This window comes from Tauraco erythrolophus, chromosome 1 (genome assembly GCF_009769465.1).
Source record: "Tauraco erythrolophus isolate bTauEry1 chromosome 1, bTauEry1.pri, whole genome shotgun sequence".
Taxonomy (NCBI): domain Eukaryota; kingdom Metazoa; phylum Chordata; class Aves; order Musophagiformes; family Musophagidae; genus Tauraco; species Tauraco erythrolophus.
This window is the reverse complement of record NC_141465.1, coordinates 55,781,791-55,802,397: the sequence shown is the minus strand read 5'-3', so window position 1 is coordinate 55,802,397 and position 20,607 is coordinate 55,781,791. Positions and strand designations below refer to the sequence as shown.

Genomic DNA, 20,607 nt, shown 5'->3' with positions numbered 1-20,607 from the left:
ATGTTGCTAAAAGTTTCACAAAGAAAATCTGCAGTATGAATAGCAGAGATTCAAACTAATGTTGCCTCTGAGGAAAGCAAGGATTGACTCAGGAACTCCACCTTCTTCACTGTGACGACTGGCAGCCCAAACAGCATGACCATATTACCGGTCCAGCCCTGCTGGCGTGTAACTCAAAACTGCCCAAAATGAACCCATCTCTTGCTGCCTTGAGTTGCCACATGGGACATGGAAAGATCTGGCAATATTGTAAAAGGCACGGGGTCTGAGGGATTGAATAGGAGACCAAAGGTACATATGTCTAAGAAAAAAGTATTAGGTTTTTCGTATCCAAATGATTATCATTTATTATTACTATGTAAGAGTTCTTGCAACACTAAATACCAGAGAGGGCAGGGCAGGGGCAGGGAAAAGGTACAGTTCTCTGTTCTTATGAATTTCATCTGTTAATATATACAAATTAATATATGGTGATTCCACAGGAACAAACGGAAAGCTAATTCTAACATATATTACGAAAACCTTTCTGGTTTGCACAGTTTAGCATTGGTGTCCCATACAAAACCTGTTGGCAGCAAAGAAATAATACTATTCACACAATGGAAGGGTAAAAATGTATTAAATATTTATATTAGGTTGAAGTAAAGCATAAAACTTACACCATGAAAATTGCCAGGGAAGAAAGAAAGTCTTACTTATTTCATATTTAAAAAAAAAAAAAAAATTTAATGAGAAATCCAGTGAGAACTGCGTGCAGTGAAGTTTACTTGCACTCCAGCAAAGATGACCAGAAAGAGACTCAATCTTAAAACTGGCAAGACAGAAAAAAATAGAGGACTTGAGGAAGAATCTGATAGTGTCAAAGGAGGTTTAAAAGTAAAAGAAATTTATTTTAGCTGCTTTTGTAACTGATATACTTTATATTGAAGTATTTACTCTATTTCTTCAAAACTTCAAACTTTCTTGTTGAGGTAGTTTCATTTCCCACACCTAGAGCTAACAATAGGTAAGTATTAAAGAAGGAATTAGACACCAGATGCCTTTCTCCCTCAATAGCACCTGAACAACCCTTTCTATCACGCTGTCTAGATCAACAAACATTCAACAATCTGATGCCCTCAAAATGAAAATGGCTAAGAAAAGCCACTCTGGAATACTCATTGTATGATGGTTGAAGCACTTTCCTCTTGAGAGGAACGTGTGGATTTATGTTCTCTTAGCAGAGAAAACAGATGGATGGCCTGCCATACTCTACTGAAATATCTTAAATGTTGATAGAGAATGAAAGAGAATCTACTTCTCTTCTGTTCTCTTCTTACCTGAATCCATCCAGAAAAAGTGTTAAAAGTCTGAGAATATTTGCTTTTGAACCTCATATTAGTCTATAGGCTACAACATAGTTCATATTATAAATGTGTGCAATGCAACAAAAGGACTTTGGCTCTTGGTGGAAAAGCTGCAAATAAAATGCAAGTCAAAAATTATTTGTCCCATTTTAGACAATCAGTATTTAATGCCTAAAAATCAGGTTTGCTTAGGCAAACCGACACCGTTGGCAAAATACCTTTGGAATCTGCATATGCACCTAACAAGTGTTTTCCAAATCATTGAAAACAAAGACACTAAAAATGTGCTTTTAAAGTTTAAAAAATATATATACCTAACTCAATATATTCATAAAGTCTCTACTATTACATTTTATATTACAAAATCCATGAGCCCAATGACTTGCATTACACTACCGTACACCATAGATGGATACATTCCTGATATGAATAATAACCTTTCACTTTTGTTAGGATTTTGCTACAAGATTGAATTGCCCTCAGTGATAAAAAATATAAAATTAAATTAAATTAAACTTAACTTAATAAACAAAATTGTGATGCTTGAAGTATTTGAAGTAGTCTCACTTCAAAGTCTCAGCCCTTGGTTCTTGTTATGCCTTTTCTGTTACATTACAGGATCTCTCAGTACTTGCTACTTTGTACTTGTGAAGGTACTTAAACACTGTAATCAAGTCACTTGCAATCTTCTCTTTGGTAAACTAAACAGATTGCATCCTTTAAATCTTTTGCTGTGAGGCATTGTCTGTCTCTTAAGTAGCCCTTTACTGCATTCTTCAGTCTTACATAATTTTAAAAAATGCAAGCTCTGTCAATGTCCTAAAAATTAATGGGATTGAAAATACCAATTGAAACAATCGTTATTGTATTTCACAATTAAAAAAAAATTACTATAAAAAGAAAATAATAATGTTTATAATAATGCAATAGCTTCCAAGTATATCAAGTTGGAACATAAATCTGACAAGTCACATGACTATGAATACACTAATTATTGGCAATATGTACGCTTAAAACAGGGACTTCCTACCTGGAGTTTACTCTGCTTATTGTGAAGCTAGATTTAGCTGCACTGCTGTCAACAAAATAGATCAGTGACAGCATTATATGCTCTGTGGTTATTTAAATTATAGAAAAGCCTTCCTAAAAGCCAGCTAAATTGCCATACAGCTTGGATGCTGCTCTGCAGGCTTCAAGGCTGTTAGTCTGCTAATTTAAAAGATTTAAACCTATTTATTGCTAATGAATGTGTTATGCTGACAGCTCTAAAGACAGAAATATTCTGTTTATTCACAGGATGGGTACAGCAAAAGAATATAAGTATGACTGTACTGAGTCAGATCAAAGAATGGAGTTTCATTCTTATAGTGAAGATACTTGAAACAGTAAAATGACACTTGCATTTTATTTCCAAATACTTATTTCCAGTTAGTTACTTGCCCATGCTTCAAGAAACAGAGGTAAAAGAAATAAACAAAGACTCACTAAGCTAATTAATGTTAACTAAGGAAGCTACCAGTTTTGTGAGGGTAGAAGTTTGTGTTTCTTTAGCAGTCCAGTGAAATCTCAAGCATACAGGCTGATACCAAAACCTCCAGTGAATGCAGTGCTGTAATTGTGCAATAGGTAAGTAGGTAATTACAAGCAACGATGAAAAAAATCTGATGAGTCTTTTTTTTATTTTCTTTTTTTTTTCTTTTAAACAGGAATGTCCATCTGGATAGATATAAACAGTAAAGAAAAGGATGAATAGATGAATACTGATATGCCAAAAACAGGCAGGCTCTCATTGTGTGCAACAAAGTATGGCATTATTATTTTCAAATACTCAAATCAGAAATACTGGAAAAGAAAGTAACTAATTAAGAAAAAAGTATTCCACAAGATAGCAAAGATGTAACAAAAAGCTTTTTAAAACTTCAAAACAGGAAATACTGGTGTTTCTATTTTAAAGTTCATATGATGTATCATTGAAGGAAAACAACCAAACAAAACAAACAGCTGGGAGTACATCCTGCGTAATATCACAACTAGAGAGGAATGAGAATGAAAAATTCAAGAGACAGAATATGCAAGATGCTTAAGACTGTAGAACATGAGAAGTTTCTAATTACCTGGGCAATAAATGCTCATTAATAACTGCAAAATTAATACAGTCAAATGCAAACGGAAAAAGATTCCCTTGAACTATTCAGATTCCATGAATCTAAGTAATTATGATCTTCTCAGAGATGGAAATCACCCATCAGCCCTTAAAAGGGATCAATTTACACCTTCAACTAAACATTTCACCTCAGATTGCTAAAGAATGGATTAGATAAGAAGAAATTTGGCAAAAGTAATAGATTTTATTTGTGTGTGTGCGTGTATGTGTGTGTGTGTACAAACACGCACGTGTATATATACACACTTGGGATATATCAGATACCAAGAGTTTGTTTATGCAAAATCCCATGTTAACTGCTCTTAAACAAACACGTTTAAACTAATACAAAAAAAAAAAAACCAAACCAAACACCTGACTCGCTCACTGCAGCATAACTAAACTTTTAAAGTATGACACAAATTATTTACAAGTCAGTGTGGTCCTATCATACAGCTGGCTCCAAAACTAGTCTCTGTGCAGGTTAAACCCTGAGAAGACATCTCAACATAATCAGAGTGCAAATTAGGACCTTTCTAGAAAACATAAACACACTTATTATGGCAACCAGTCATTATTACCCAGCTGGATTGAGTTGAGATAATGAACTAATTACTAATTAACTCAAGGTACCGATCCTGCCTACAAGAGGCAGGCCATTTCCTCCTGGCTGTGGAAGATGCAACAGTGTCCTTGGTGCTGCAGTCCAGGCTGGTGAGCAACAACTGGTGACCCCAACGTGATACATCCATGAGACCCTGGGAAGCCCTGACTTCCTCGCTGGAGCCGAGAGCCCGAGCCAAAAGAGCTGGAGCTGAGAGCCTGAGCGAGAGTCCTTTGGAGAAGAAGGTAAAGCCGCAAGCCCCGATGTGGTATTTGTGGGAGGGAAGCGTGCTGGAGTTGGATGAATGGGCCGGGTCTCTGCTCACCGTAAAGCCTTTGTGAAAACAAAAAATGCTAAAACAAAAAGGGGGAATTATGGCAACCAGTCATTATTACCCAGCTGGATTGAGTTGAGATAATGAACTAATTACTAATCAACTCAAGGTACCGATCCTGCCTACAAGAGGCAGGCCATTTCCTCCTGGCTGTGGAAGATGCAATAGTGTCCTTGGTGCTGCAGCCCAGGCTGGTGAGCAACAACTTATGACTGCTATCCGACAATGAAGGGGTTAAAATTTTTGTGTAAGAATTCATGAAAGGTTTAGTAGGCGATTTACATGTACCTGAAGAACATAACAAGATGACTGTCCTTGAAGCTGCCATAAGTGATTAGAAGAGAGACTCTTTATCAAGAACTGTCTGCCCTTGAAGGGAACATCCCAGAAAATGTATAAGCTTTGTTATCATGTTTTTCTGAACTGTGAACGTGCGCAGCACTGACCTGGGGAAAAGGTAATTCCGGCAGGGGGAGATTACAACCACCTGCTTATGGACCACCTGCCTTGCACCTGGCACCACAGTAAAGAATGTCTGCTTTCTAAAAACTCCAGAACGAGTCTTGGAAAGTTCAATTGCATCAACTTTTCAGGTATCATGACTAAACAAAGGACTGCTTTTGGCCTACACTAAAAGATGAAAAAAGAACTACCAAATATGCCCATTCAGACCTGTGAATAAAAGTGCAGAAGGAGAAAATAAAAAGCTAAGGGTTGATGTAGAAAAGTACTTTATTTGCAGAGGAAGTAGAAGATAGATACACTAAAGGAAACACAGCTAAGAAGTAGTGAAGATGTTGTGCTATTTAGGAAAAAAAAGGTAGGAAAAGTTATGATGAAATGTCTGTATCATAACTTATTTTAACCATTTATCCTTTGGAATCTGTACCATCATTTGGGGGAAAATGTAAGTTTTCTTTGCCAGCTTAGATCTACTTTGACATGGCCCAGTCTCATCAGAGAGAATGAACAATGCTTTCCGTGTACTCTCGGATCTGGTAGGAATTTGGGCCAGGCCTTCCCAGTGACTGTAAAAATTACTGCTGCTCCTTCAGCAACATTGTCTAGCAAGCCAGTCCTGCTCAGTGAGGTCAAAACTAGAGAAATGTATTGTCATGGCCACTGTTAGCAGTTCCTCACTGCTAGAGCTTTGGATTACTCCCCAAAGGTATTCAACTTTCTCCATCATTAAGCCCAAGTATTTAACTTGGGCATGCTGATTGTCTTGGCTGCTATCAGATATTCCTTTAATGGGTGTTCTGACAGTGGACTGGGCAAAATCCAACCTAACATCTGTTGAATTTAAGAAAATAAATACAGTGCTTATCTAACAGAGCATACAACTGCCCCCTAAAATCCTAAGGGCTGCACTCAGAAATTTTCCTTTTGGGGAGGAACTGAGAGGTCTATCAGCTTCCTTAAACTAATTTCCTCCAAGCTACAGCATTGACAGGTCTCTTCAGAGAATAAAGGAAAACTTTGTTTTTCTTTACTCATTTCTGTGGCCAGTGACTTTACTTAAGAAGTGTAACTTTTCAGCTAAAATGTAGAGTTTGGCCTTAGCTCTCTTACCTGAGAGCTTATCTATGCTCCCCTATTGCGCAGTAGGGAGTATTGCACCATAATGCAAATTATCAGAGCACACAGGTAATTTTACAGGAAATATCAATCAAATATGAAAGTAATTTCAGAGCAGTTATCAGGCACACAGGTTAGTGGTTTTTCATTGTTCACGAAAAAATCACAAGAGTGTATGTACTTTCTGAGCTATAGGCAAGCCAACATATTTTTGGAAAACAATACATAAGGTTCTTAAATCTCTTTCTTCATAAACTTCAGGAACTATCATAGGCTATATGTAAGTAGCACCAAGGCTGCAGCAGTATGTTACTCTCTGTGTTGCTAAAAAAAAAGTGCTAATAAACGATGGTCTCAAAATTTCCACAAAGAACATAGCAAATCACAGGTACAATCTGTCTGTGATTTCCAAATGACCAAATTCATATTATTGATAAGAAAACAGAAAACTTTGTTAATTTACTTGATCCATATATCTTGTGGGGGTGGGAGAATCACCCTTGTTGTATGCTGATGAACACACAGAGTGCTAGCCCTTGCTATTTTATTCGATTTCAGCTGAAGTTCACATAACCTTTGGATACAACTGGGATAAAATTACCAATTACATATTCATATGTCATCTTGATTACTAGAGCTGACACATGTTTAAATTCTCGGAGTGTGAATCATTACCATTACAGTGCATTAGATAAACTGTGGCTGTTCATAGTATGTGTACCTTAAACTCACAATAAACATAGGATAAAATGCATTAGCTTAAGCATCCTTCATTAGTGTTTTTTACATCTAGGTTAAAAGTCAGGGCATTTATAATACACTAAGAATGTGCACATAATCAACTCATGTAGTTATCTCTCATACTGCAATAGCCCAATTGTGCCTGAAAGCTTTTCAGTCATTCTTATTTGTGGGGAAGACAGAGCAATGTGCCTGCCAGTAGAGAGGGAATGGGTTCACCATGAAACCATTTAGACTTCGAAATCAAATCAAGATTATGGACTAGGTTACAGCTAACTGATCAGTGAAAGCAAGCTAGGGAATACACAACCAAATGCTGTACTAAGGAAATGAGAACCAGGGAAAGATGTGATATTTTCCAGAAATAATCATCTCTTCAGTTGTGTAAAAAATAGTATTTTCTAGTTCTACACAAAGTAAGTGTGCTGCATGCAAAAAGAATACAATACCTTTGAAGAGTTAAGCTCTGAAAACAAAAGCAGTTGGTTGCTCCCTGTGAGGGTTGTTTAACAGCCACAGGACCACGTAGTCAGCACCAGTCTACATGGTCATGGCTGACTGAAAGGGCATTAAACAAGTTCCATGCATAAAGAATGTACCTGGTGGTCCCAAAGTACTGGACCCAGCATACAAGCACATATCACATTAGGTCCAGTCTCAGGAGGGTGTTTATAGGTCATGCAAAAAATAATCATTTCAGATTGATCTGCAAGGGTTATGCCAACTAGGTCATAGCCAGCTGGCAGATCTGCTAGAGCAAACACTTTATATTGTACTCAGGAGTAATTTCTTTATTAGTTGAGAGATAATGAAGAAAATTAAAGGACTCACAGAAACATTCCAAGCCACTATGTTGCATCTGCAAACAGCATACTTTCTTCCAAAATACATTTCTGACTTCATGCTTTTGGTAAGCTTTATGAAAGAAATCTATTATCTATGCATCACATATTAGTAACAGCTTTTTTCATTCATCAGTAATTTAGCTGATCCCTTCTAAATTTAAATACATTGCATTGACAGCTTGTATGCCTTATACAATCACAAAGTTTTTCTCATCTTTCAGTATTTGAATGCCTTAGGATCCTTTTCTGGCATAAGTCTGATATATGTCCTTTATCTCTTGGAAAAGTTCTATCTCCCATCTCATTTCTGACTCTACTTTGTGAAGATTGAGAGTAAAGAATTAAACGTAAACTTTGATAGTAAGGCTTCACTCTTCTATCAGTAAATGAGTCAGATCTTCTTTTAGATGCCCTAGATTTAAACGTCTTTACTGAATTCTTTAAAATCATGACGGTAAAATGGCTCTCAAATCTCTTGACCTTTAGACCTTCCAGAGTTTTGCTTAAAGGTTACAATACAATGCAATGATATGCAAAGTAGTGCCAGTAAATGGATTATGAGAGGAATAAGATAGAGCCCAAGAAACGCTATGCGCACAAATAAAAGTAAGAATGTAGTCTTTTAGGTCGCAAGTATATAAGAAGTAAATTGAGCCTTTTATCACCCAGAAACATTTCCTTATAGTTTGTTTCCCATGCTAATAAGAAAAAATAAGTATGATCCTCATTTTCTAAATGGGCAACAAAGGCACAAAGGTAGTGGATAGTCTATTTCACATCCCTCTCTGTTAGAAATGCCCTCAGACCATCTCAGACCAGTATACCTAAGCAATACAACTTTTTTAGTAGACTTAAAACCATGTTACATGACGGACATCTTTCACTGGCTTCCTAGATGCTCAGGCATTTTTATAGGCCACTGTATGCATTTAGAGAACTGACACTTCTGATATCTGAACATTATTCCCCTCTTGAATTTTCAATATCCCAAATACTTGCTGGGCATATTTATACAATAGGGTGTGGGATGAGGACGCAACCAAAATTCAAGCAAGAGTAGTTCAGCTAAAAAAGAAAAATGAGAACAAGAACCAACAGCTAAATTAAAGAAAACCCTAATGTACCACCGTAGGGCACATTAGGATCTTCATGTACTCCCCGTCAGCCCAAATTCTGTATAAATAATATGAAAAGTTTAATAAAAGTTTACCTATTCAATGCATCTACTATGATTTAGTTCTTGGAATAAGACTGAATGTATTATAGATAATCCCTTGATAATGAAAATAAAGAATAAACCATACAGTATGATTTTCAAAAACTTTTCTCATTTTTTGAGTTCATGTTACTGCATTTATTTGTATTCAGTTCTTTCTTTAGTCTGTTTTAATTAAAATATTCCCACTGAGAGGTTGTGATACTAAACTGCTCTCTTCTGTTCAACGTTTGTGTCATTTTCTTTGACTTCAATACACTTTGAGGTAGTTGTTAGTGACAAAGTATAGCAATTATTTTATATAGATGTTTTTTTATGCATCATCACAGTAAGCACCTGATTTGATCCAACTCTCAAGGACACACCCTAGTCATCAATTGCAACTCATCCTATTGCACCCATTCCCTGAAGGCAGCACAAGACCTATTGTTTAAGTAGAGGGAGTCCTGATAAAAGCATCTGGAATCAGCAAGACCATAAAAGTGCTAGTCCTTTTGAATCAGATACATTATGCCTGGAAGCAAGTTATTTTGGAGGGGAAGCCCTCTGAAATTTGTGTAATTTGGCACTTTGATTGACTTAATATAGCTTACTTATACTGTTAATTCTAATATGATGATAGCAAAAACTTTAAACACTCTGTACTATCGGTGAGGATGAAACTTCAGCATACTTAACATTTTTGTCTCGGTAAAATTTGGGGTTTTGCTTGATTCAGCTGTATAACCATATTATAGAAAATGGAGGGTCATTGGTGTAATTGAAAAAAAAATCTGCCTCTGTCTAAGTTGACGTTATAAATTAGAAGGAAAAAAATTATCTCTTTTTATGTAGGAATGCTTCTACTAACTCTCCATAACCGAACAGATCAAATTCTCTACTTTGGAATCAAACCTGCCCTCAAACGCCTTGTAAGAATTTCAAAGCAAGTATTATTATTTGCTATTCAATTACAAACTGATGCATTCTCAGTATGCTTCTCATCCAAGCCTTTATTATTTTATGACAAGAAATTAGTTTCGTGTAAGTTTGTCAGTGTGAAGGTATGTTTTGATTGGATAGGTTTTATTCCACATATAAATTCCTCAATAGACAAAAATAGAACCCACACTCGCAACATTATTAATTTTCAGCTCGGGAAAGGTGGTTAGGATCTTTTCCTATCTGTTTAAAGGGCATAAACCAGCACCTATTCTTATGTTTTACTACTGTATTCACCAGCATAATTTGCGGCGCTCTCGGTGATGTTGAGAGGCAGAAAAAATGAGTTTGCTGGTAACTTGTGCTCCCTCTGCTGGCTGAATAAAGCATGAAGAGCAAGTGAAAGCATAACCATTGGGGCAGCACTACAGATGCAGAATTATTATTTGAAATTTCCTAGCCACGATAAAAATACTACATAAAAGATAGATTGATCACAATTTATTTGTAAGAGGATGAAATGTATATATTTGGATTGGGTTTTCATTTGCCCTACTGCATATTTACTAAATCAGACAATGTATCCATGATTTCCAGCTATGATGCCTTGTAAACATTACCAGTGATTAATCAGATAGTCATTTGAGTCAGCACAAAGTAATTTCTCTCCATTAGATTAAATATGTCACACCCTGTCAATTAAAAATCCATTTAACATTAACCCAGCAATAATAAGCATCTTGGAACGAGGCACGAGAAATTCTATTTGTGACTAAAATTCCCTACATATAGTGTAGGAATTTGGCTTAGATTGCAAGTAAATTTATTCTTCACTATAAGTTTGCCTACAGCAAGAACTGTAAAAGACAAATTTTCCTTTTATTATAACACTTCTGTAATGGATTTTTAACACATCAGCACTAGATAGCTGTAAGCATTAGTTCATTTTCATGGTTTTATAATAATTATTTCTTATTGTTTGTCTCTTTTGGTACCAAAAGCAACATCCAGATTAAAAAAGCCCTAAACCTTAAGAATATAAATTTGTCTATATTCTCTCAGATGATGATATCACAAACACAAATGAAATATGCTATCTTTAACGTTCTTCTTTTTTTCTTTTTTCTTTTTTTTTTGTATTTGGATAACAACTAGTACGTTCAACTAATACTATCACAAACTGTGAGCATATGTAATTGATCACATGCTATTCTAAGAATTTTATCTGGAATCATAAGCAAGAAGCACTGATGTAAAGACTTGAATGCTGGAGATATTCTTTCACTCTAAAAAGGGTGACAAACCAAAGTACTGTGAAAAAAAGCTATTATATTCAGGAGTTTTTGTCTTCATTTCAGTTGTAAACAATTTTGTCAGGAATTCTGAGGAGCAAATGATGAGCATTTGCTTTATTTCAAATTTGGGTTAATTTATATTGTAAATACCTAAACATTTATACAATAGAATTGCAAATTTGCCTGGTTCATGCACTACCTATGACTACGACATTGATGTGGAGACAATTCCTTTAAGTATCTCCACAGATGCGGACCGATTTATGAGCCTTGTGAGTTAGTCGAGCTACTCAGCAAGCGTCAGCTTTGTCTGAAGCTGCTATTAATGTGCTAAGTACAGGAAACAACCAAATTTTAAGGAAAAGATGCAAATAACTTTCCAAGCAACGCAAAAAAATGCCTGAAGGAAGATCAATGAGATCACAAAGCCTTAATAGGAAATTAAAACTAATAGAAATGGTACAGCCATGGCACTGCTAAGACCCGAGCATATTCCACACTATTCACTACTCAGAAGTACTGAGGACCCACTGCACTGCCCTAGGACAGAGGCATTGCCTCAGTGTTAGTAGGTGTCATGTTGATTTGTGTTTTGTCAGAAAGCAAGAAGACACATAGTGAAACAGAGCAGCGTACAAAGACATGTTTTGCAGGAGTGCAGAGGAAAACTGTATAAAAAAAAAAACCAAACACACAAAACAAAACCACCAAAAAACAAATAAAACCTCAAAACACAAAATACATTAAAAAAAACCAATCCAAAACACCCTGAAGAGACAAGTGGGAGGCAACAGGCAAAATGAAGTAAAATTGCCTGTCTGATCTGTCTCATGACCCACATGACTAAAGATTGTTTCTTTTGCGTCACTGAGCCAAATGGCACAGCCTCTACATCTCCCAAAGGCACTGTTCTTTGACTAAAAGGATGATAACATTAATTTGTCTTTGCGGAAGAAACACTAATTCATTGTGTTTTAAAGAACACTCCCCCCCATTCTAGCAGGTTTTTCAATATGAGGCAATGCTGAGACTCTAGGAAACTGTGCTAAAAATCCTGTTCAGATTAGATAATGTCATATTGAATGCTGAGTCTTTTCGCTAGGCTTCACTGCGTATCAGTTCCTGAAAAGGCCATTTGGGTGCAATCCTGTAAAGTGCCTGTGGAATGGGCAACTCCTGGAGGGAAGGACAGCGTTTTGAAATCAGCAACTAAATCTGAATTTAGCTCTAAGGATTTAAGAACTTTATTTCATCTAGATTAGAGTCTTGTTCTTTGGTGTCAGAAGGTATTTGTGACTGTTAAAAGCAAGAATGAAAAATAAGGGCCTGGATTACCCACAGCTTTATCCTGGTAGGCAGAGGATAGTCAAACATATGCCTTCTTCTTTCTCACAGATGCTGCAATATTTCTGGATTAGGAGGAGGGGACATATTGGACCCTAACAGTGAAAGAATTGGCTTGAGGCACTCTGACACAATGGGGAGTTTATCTTTCACAATGGAGAGCGATTTTCTCTCCATCACTGAAAAGTTTGTGTTTATGTTCATCTGGGATTATATGCAGTAATTCCAACCTTATCATTTCATATTGTAATTGTTATCTATTATTAATCCCTCTCACTTTGGAAAGCAATACAGGCATTTTACAAATGGATATGTCTTATTATGTATAATTTTTGTACAGTATAAGCTGAAATGCATTTAAACAACAGGAGAATATTAATAATGAATTTGTATTTTTCCAAAGAAGACAAAGAATTGACTGAAAGGATGGAGGTTAAAAATAAACCAGTCATTGACAAAAACTGACCATCTTGAAACTGAGAACAAACTCTTGTTATATTCTGTTTTATCTCTGAAAAACATTAGTAGCAATATGAAACTGTTCAAACACTATCATCTACTAAAAACCCCACTTCTAAATATGTTTAAAACAAATTTAAAATATTTTTTAAAGTATAACTGTTTGATTAATTTGCTTTTAAAAATATTTCAGAAAACACAAGTAAAACTCTACATTCCTATACCAATTATATAAATTATAACTGACTTTAAAAAACACATAACAAAGATTTTGAGGAAGAATCAAAACTATAAACATGTAAACAAGATATATTGGATTCTTACTTTCTTAAAGCTATATACATAAATCCTGAATTTGATTACTTAAGTAACTATTTAAATTTACAAAAGTAGTGAGGAAATAAGAGAACAACTGCAATTTTGAGATTACCTGAAAATGTCAGATATGCTTCTACTGAAATTTGCAACTAAATACAGTTTAGGAAAATCTACTGTATAGAAATTCAGGTTTATTTAGCAAATAAAAGTTACTATTACTATTATTGTCTACTAATAATTCAACAAAAACAATGTTGTACAATTTTGCACGTATCTTGTTCACTATGTTACTATTTTTACGTATGGACCTTTATTCCTCATATTAATAAAGAAGCCATTGAATACCTTGGGTTTTTTTTATTCCATGCCATCAAATAATTGTAAAGATGGGACTCATCTTTTGACTATTTTTTTTCCTTCATCCCACCAAAAATAGGCAAAAAAATCAATTATTTATAATTTAAATTTTATCAGTATAATTATGATAAAAAGACTTTTTCCAAGTTAAACAGACACTGCAATTCAACAGCAATGACAAGGAGAAAGCTGCGAACACTTGTCTATATACTAAGCAGACATTTGATTTGACTAAAACAAAAAATGGCACAGTATGCAAAATACAGAAATCACCTAATACACATTGTCTTTATCAGCTTTGTTGAAGTTTTTCATTTCTTTATTTCTTAGTCAAATAGACACCGACTCTAAAAATGCAGGTACCTTTCCTCACATCACTGCTCAGAGAAGGCACACTGTTGATCTCTTTACTTTTGTCCAAGACTTTTTTTTTCTTCCTGGTAGCCCACATTTAAATATATCACTAATCACAATATTCTCCGTTTCCCTAAACTAATGAAAAAATCATGACCTACTCATTCAGCCTTAAAAAGCATCATGGCCTACTACCTTTTACTGTCACTTCAGCTGTATTTATTATTGTGTAAATGAGACGAGCTCATTGAGCATTTTTAGTGAGCAAACCTTCGAAGATGCTAAATACTTCATTAGTTAATCCCTAACAGACATATAGTGGTTGAGTAGCTGCCCAGTTGTGTAAAATGTACCATCTATTCATGTATCAAAATAAGTGAAGTATATATGCTTACTATTGATCATGCAAAGACAACAGAAATTCAGCTTTTGTTATTTTTTTGTTTTAATCTCAACAGAGCAGGTTTTAAACAAACAAATAATAATAATAAAAAATTGATCGTGGGGTTTTTTTTTTGGGGGAGGGTATCTATTTACTTATTTATTTATTTATCTTACCTTACTATTAATACAGTTTTGAAGTTTATCATGAAAGAAATCCAAATTAAGGGTCTTTTCTGTTCATTTTTTGTTATATTTTTCTCCAGTTATGATAGGAGTTAGAAATCTCCTTCGGCATCCACAGATTCAAATGATAAAGGCCAGGGATTAAGCACAGCCGATTAACAGTCTGTGTCCTCTTCAATCTAGTATTTCCACTGTAGATAAACCCATATTCAGACTGAAGTTATAATAAACAGACTGTCCTCAATATCATTTCCCTAGATGACCTCCTCAAAACTGACATTCAAGTATTCTTGTGGAAAATTACAGTTTATAGTAACTGCAAAAGCAGAAAAGACAACATATACCCACACAAATGATTCTGAAGATCAAGCCAAATGTTTAGAAAGCAATTTGAAGAAAATGATAATTTTACTATAAATATTTTATTTGTTTTACTTCTGAGTAATTTTTTATGATTATAGGTTAGAGATATAAAATAAAAGCAGTTTGCTAAATTTTATCTTTGTTGCTTGTACTGTGTATCTTTGAAAAAACTACATAATTATTTATAGTTACCATGACAAAAAAAAAAAAAAAAATCTCAATGGATTATAATGGTCACAATTCTTTCCCTTCCAAAGGCAAAGAAAAACAGACACTGAAATTCTCAAGCTACTCTAGATTCTCTGAAATATAAATGTTACTCTAAGGAAAGTGTTAGCACAAACCATTTATCTAGTGAATAATAGCAAAAAAATAAAATCCACATGGACAGAACTGCAGAAATATTGTTAGCTATGTGCTTTGATTTCTATCATAAATAATCTTTTCATCTAAAATGAAAAAAAAAAAAAGCTCCTAAAAACAAAGATACCTTTTGCTTTGTAGGAACATTTTAGCATGGAAAATTCTGATGGAATTCTGCTGCTATTTGACATTTTAAATGCAGAATCCTGCGGGTCAAAAGAAAGTCTATGATTAATACAGATATAAACTGTGTAACAGGGCATTTGAATTTCTTTACCTAGATGCTCCAACTGTTTTGAGAAACTGTAGAATTTTATGTCATTTAGTTTCAGTGTACTTCTTCAGACAGAAGCAGCAACATTTCAAACTATTCTAAATAAGTACTCTTATCTACCCAGTTAAAGTGATTGTATTCTACTGTTATTACCATTAGTTTATACTGACAGAATTCCAGTGAAGCAATTCTGAAATCAGATGAATACATGTGTGCATTTATTCTTCAATTCTTTATTCAAAGTACATGATCAAAATTTGGTTCCCTTTGACCAAACCAGGCAAGTGATAAGAAACAGGTCATGCTATATAGTGCAAAAAAAACCCCATCAAAACAAAACAAATACCCCACCAAACCTGAGCTGCATTTTGATTACTCATTCACTAGAATTGGTTTGAAGTAAGCACTGAATGTGAACACAGTTAATTCATTAGAGTTGTTCATCAATTCTTTTCATCGAAGTTAAAAAAAAAAAAAAATAGCATAAAATGATTCAGACTAAGTTTTATAGTCAGAACATTAATTAGGTTCGGGGGAGTCCATCCACCTTTTCTTCCAGACACAAAAGAGTTTCAAAGCTCTTTTAAATAAATCTGTACTTGAGAAAGAATGGAAAATGTGAATTTAACTCAAAGTCACTTACTTTGAGATCTTGCTTCAAAAACTAATTTCATGGTCTGTCTCCATAACAACGTAGCTTATTTTTGCCAACTAAGACTCATATAATGAAGCATAATGTGTTTAATCAGATTGTATGGACTACAATTTAAAGCTATTTATGTTTAGTATGATTTGGAGACACACTGACTTAGGAGATGTGATTTGTAGGTCAGTTCCTTAATTATGTGCAGAAGGTTGCATATTTTCCTCACCAAAAAAGCCACACAGTTATATTTATCTAGTGATAAGATAAACAGCATACAAATAAAATATCATATATTCAATTTACCAATTTTCAAGCTTCTCATTCCCCATTGGGACCTGTTAAAAATGCTTGTCATATTGTACAGGAACAATCTTGCCTTCAGCTCATCACTGACAACAAACCTTGTCTCTCATTATTCAGCTATATACTCTTTTATGCATGGCGTTATTATTCGAAGAGGATATATAAAAGAAAATTGACTCAATTTACATGCTATTTAGTGTAACAAAAAATCTAAAACAGGAGGAAGAGTAAGACACACCCTTTTTGAAAAATTAAGTGGTCAAAAAGGTCTACAATAGGTAAAAATAAATTTATCAGTCCTTTATTTTTAATCTAACAGCAAAAGCCATTATGTTCTACACACAAGATGAGGAAATTTATAAGTTCTTAGTCATTCAGCACCAGGTATTTTATTATTATTACCCATTTAATATCACATATTCTTTTCCTTGACATTTGTATAAATTTTTCCATGTCTAGTTTCCTGTCTTCCTTAATTAATGGATGAAACTTCTTATTACTATATTGGAGGAATATATGAATTTATTAGCATGGGATTTTGAAATAAGACTGAGCTAGCAGAACTGATATTCCTTCAGTGAGAACAAATAAAATCTTAACTCGAAATGCTTTCTTAGGTCAAACTTATCCTATTGACTAATTAAAAGCTGCAGGATAAAATCCAGAATATAAAAAAATTGGGGAAAGAATTATCGATGTTATTATCCCAGGAGTGAAACGCCGTGCAATGAGACTAGAAGAGGAAAACTAAGTGGAAAGAGCTGCTCCTTTGTCTACACGCATGCACACATGCACACACATGCACACACAGAGCCCCATACACACAGCTTTTCTTTCAGAGCACTTTTCATTATAGCAGCTTGGTAGTATTTATGTTCACAGAGCTCCTAGTATTCCCAAACCTCACCCCTTTATTTTTAGCTTTCAGGGTTTTGCTTCAGCTGATGAGGACAGGAAAAGAAGGTGGTATGTTTATTGCTGGCAAATAGCTTGGAGATTCTGAGTAAAGAAACCAATCAAGGCAGAAGGATTATAATAATCAAAGCACAAGATTTGCATATTTAGAGTATGGTTACTGAGAAATAACAATGCCTTGGTTATGCAAATCAAACTCTCAGCTAAAGTGAAGGGATTTGCATATCTGGGAGAAATCTGTCATGTTATGCATCGGTAACTGCATTCTAAGTAGCTGGAAGAACTAGCTTTTAGAAGAATATTAAATATAATTGCCAGTAAATTTTTTTATTTCCTTGTGATACAGAATAAACTTTACTCATTTGAGGTCTGATGAAAACAGATCGTCTTATCTGTAGGAAGCAATACCATTCAGAACCACAAAAGATACATTCAGCATGCCATAAAGCTTGCAGTTTTAAGACTGAGATCATGAAAATATTCAAGGAGTTGTGTGTTTCCAATTCCTTTTTGTCTATAGCAGGTGGTTTAAAGTAGCCCTCTTGAGAAAGGATTGCAGAAAATAGATGAAAGTTTAAGGCCACCTGTTCAGCTCTGGATAATAAAATCATGTTTACTTCATTTTAAATTTAGTGAATGAAGAAAAACAAGTTGAACTGAAAAGTTTCATATGTAAAAATTCTGGAAATAATCTGCAGACTGAACTACTATAACAATTTTTTATTATCTTTTAAAATCAAGTAGATTCAACAGTAGACTAAGAGGTATTATAATAAAACTAAAGAAAAAATAATAAGGGAAATTCTCCTTTAAAAAATAGTATGTGGCAGTATTTGTACCATTCATGCATGGGAAAATAAATATTTTACTTCTGGTTAATGTTTATTTCCCCTTTCCTCTCTTGTGAATGATGCTCATCTGTAGTTCAGATGTAAACTTAAGGCTGGCTTATGCACCCTGGTGATTGTCTGCAAATGAAATTGTGGTTTGGTGTTACACTGAAACATGAGAGAGAATTCATGGAAGCATGTTCAATCTACAAAGTATTACTTATAATGTGTGTTTGGAGGCATGGTCCAGTTCCACAGACAAAACATGGAGGAAACTGAGTAAGATGCTTCAAAGACCTGGCCACTACTCATGGGCAAAACTGGCGAGTGTGCTGCTGTGTGGTCCTTAGAGTACTTACCATCCTCTGTGGGCACATAGATATTCAAATACAGGCAGTCTTCATTTTGATCTTGAACATATGTCACCACGGTATCCAGATTGGCTGTAAACCAGACTGGCAGCATGTCGTTGAGCAGTGACCTCTCATCCAGGTACTGCGGACAGACGGCAGCAAACTGTGTGGCATTGCGGACACCCGTCCAAGATGATGGTGGCTCCGGAGGCTGAAATCGCCTTTCCCCAGTTGGAGGAGAGGCATAAGGAACGCCCAGGTACTGCTCCACTGGACCAAGGATCTCATTGGGCAAAGGTGTTCTTAAACCACGTATTTTGCCATAATTTGTAGTAACAACTGGGTATTGTGCTTGGCCATCGATGAGAGTAAATCTTATAGCCAGTGCAGTTATCCACAGGAGGAAGTTAGAATTCAACATGACACACACTGGGGTGAAGATCAAAGGCAGCCATAGGAGTCCCATTGGTTTCGACATTATTTAAATCAACATCAGCAGGGCTCTTTTTTTCCACAGCCAGGAGAAAATTAATCAGTCAAGGAAAATGAAAACTAATAAAATGAAAAAGTAGTCAAAAGGAGATGAAGTGAGGGAAAATGTTCAGGCAGCAAAAAACCAAAAGCTGATGTGTGTTAGGTGCCTCAGCTGACTGGCCGTAGACAAATCCTGACGTCAGAAGAAACAAGGGAGTGTTTGCCCCTAAGGCCCATCCCAAACTTCAGCACCTTCTTAATCCTGACAACGCACAGCACCTCCCAGCAAGCAGTTATTCCACTTCCCCAGTGAAATGGCTCCTTTCAGTGAAGTCCAGCCCACTCAGTCAGCCTGTGGCCAAAAGAAAACAAAAAATTCAAATCAACAGACATATTGGCTTAAATCTAAAAAAAAAACCCCAAACAATCAGACCCCAAATCAGACAGTTAAATTCATACACTACTTCCATGCCAAGGCCCATAAATGTTTAGTTATATGTTCAAAGGTATGTATGTAAGGTAAGAGAGTTGAAAATTGAAACCACAAACCGTCAGAGGTTATACCGCAAACCAAACATTTCTGTGGCCGTATATGCTTCCAAACCAAACCACAGTCCAAACATTGCTGCTTTCAGGAAGGGTATCACATTTAAGTGCTAACTCCAGGGTATTTTCTACCCTAAATAAACAGCATCTCCTTTTAAAGCATATTTGCACTTCCACATCAAATATTCATTAAATGTTTTGCTGTATTGGATAATCTCTCTTTGTTATGATACAACTTCTATATAGTATTTTTCACAGAGATGCCTACTCTTTTGTATGACAACCTAATTTACCTCCATCTGATTCAGAAGTTAATGCAATAGCATTACATTACTTCAAATCAAGTGTGAGAACAGAGTTAGTCAGAATTAGATACAAAGTTATTGGTTTTCACATCTATTTTCGTTGTTCTATGTCTGACAAACAGGAACCATGGAAACTGAAAAGAAAAAAAAAAAAGCATGACACAATTTCTCAGAAGTCAGATTTTGACCTAAACTGTGTTCCAAATACATAACGTTATCTTCTTGCATGCTCCTACTTTTAATTTTCAGACAGAAGGCAATTCATACAATAATTGTTGATTTTTAATGAAATACAAGTCACATATATATATATGCTAACCCTTATAAGTAGTATAAACAAACACACAGCACTTGTTAATACTTACATTCTTCTCCCTGCTCAAAGAAATGGAGGAGTTCCTTTCTATTTATTATTCAACTCAAAACCACAGATAACAATTCAACAGCTAAAAAAATCCTTTTTATAGAAAACTGACAATAATACTTTACATTTGATAGGATGAATACACATTTATATGTAAAACATATATGAGTGACCACTGAGTTCTGTTTTCAGTCAGGACTCTTTCTCATGAACATATAAAACAAATTTTCAAGAGCAGAAAATAACAAAGTAAGTAGCTATCAACAGTGATTTCAAATAAAAAAAACCAAAACAAAACAAAAAACAAACAAACAAAAAAAACCCCAAACAAGCAAAAAATGACCACAGGAAACATCTGTGTTGATTCTTTTAGACAAAGAAAGGCATCTGAAAGAAAGATATTTCATGCTCTCGAACCCCCTGGAATTCTTCAATGACTTCATTTTAGG

At 35.1% G+C, this 20,607-nt stretch overlaps 1 protein-coding gene across 5 annotated transcripts in view; it reads right to left on the bottom strand.

Moving 5' to 3' along the window:
• The window catches only part of NLGN4X (neuroligin 4 X-linked), a 139,709-nt gene extending 120,762 nt beyond the window's left edge, over positions 1 to 18,947 (bottom strand). For 2 of the 5 annotated variants that reach the window (XM_086609555.1, XM_086609560.1), the window contains exon 1: positions 18,476 to 18,947. In XM_086609555.1, the coding sequence (XP_086465681.1) occupies positions 18,476 to 18,947 (472 nt within the window). Of the gene's footprint in view, positions 1 to 4,926; positions 4,941 to 8,457; positions 8,479 to 11,981; positions 12,008 to 16,061; positions 16,078 to 18,437 lie in introns of all 5 variants that reach the window. The other 3 variants (XM_086609567.1, XM_086609582.1, XM_086609573.1) reach the window with 3 other exon arrangements.
• Positions 18,948 to 20,607: the final 1,660 nt, after the last annotated feature.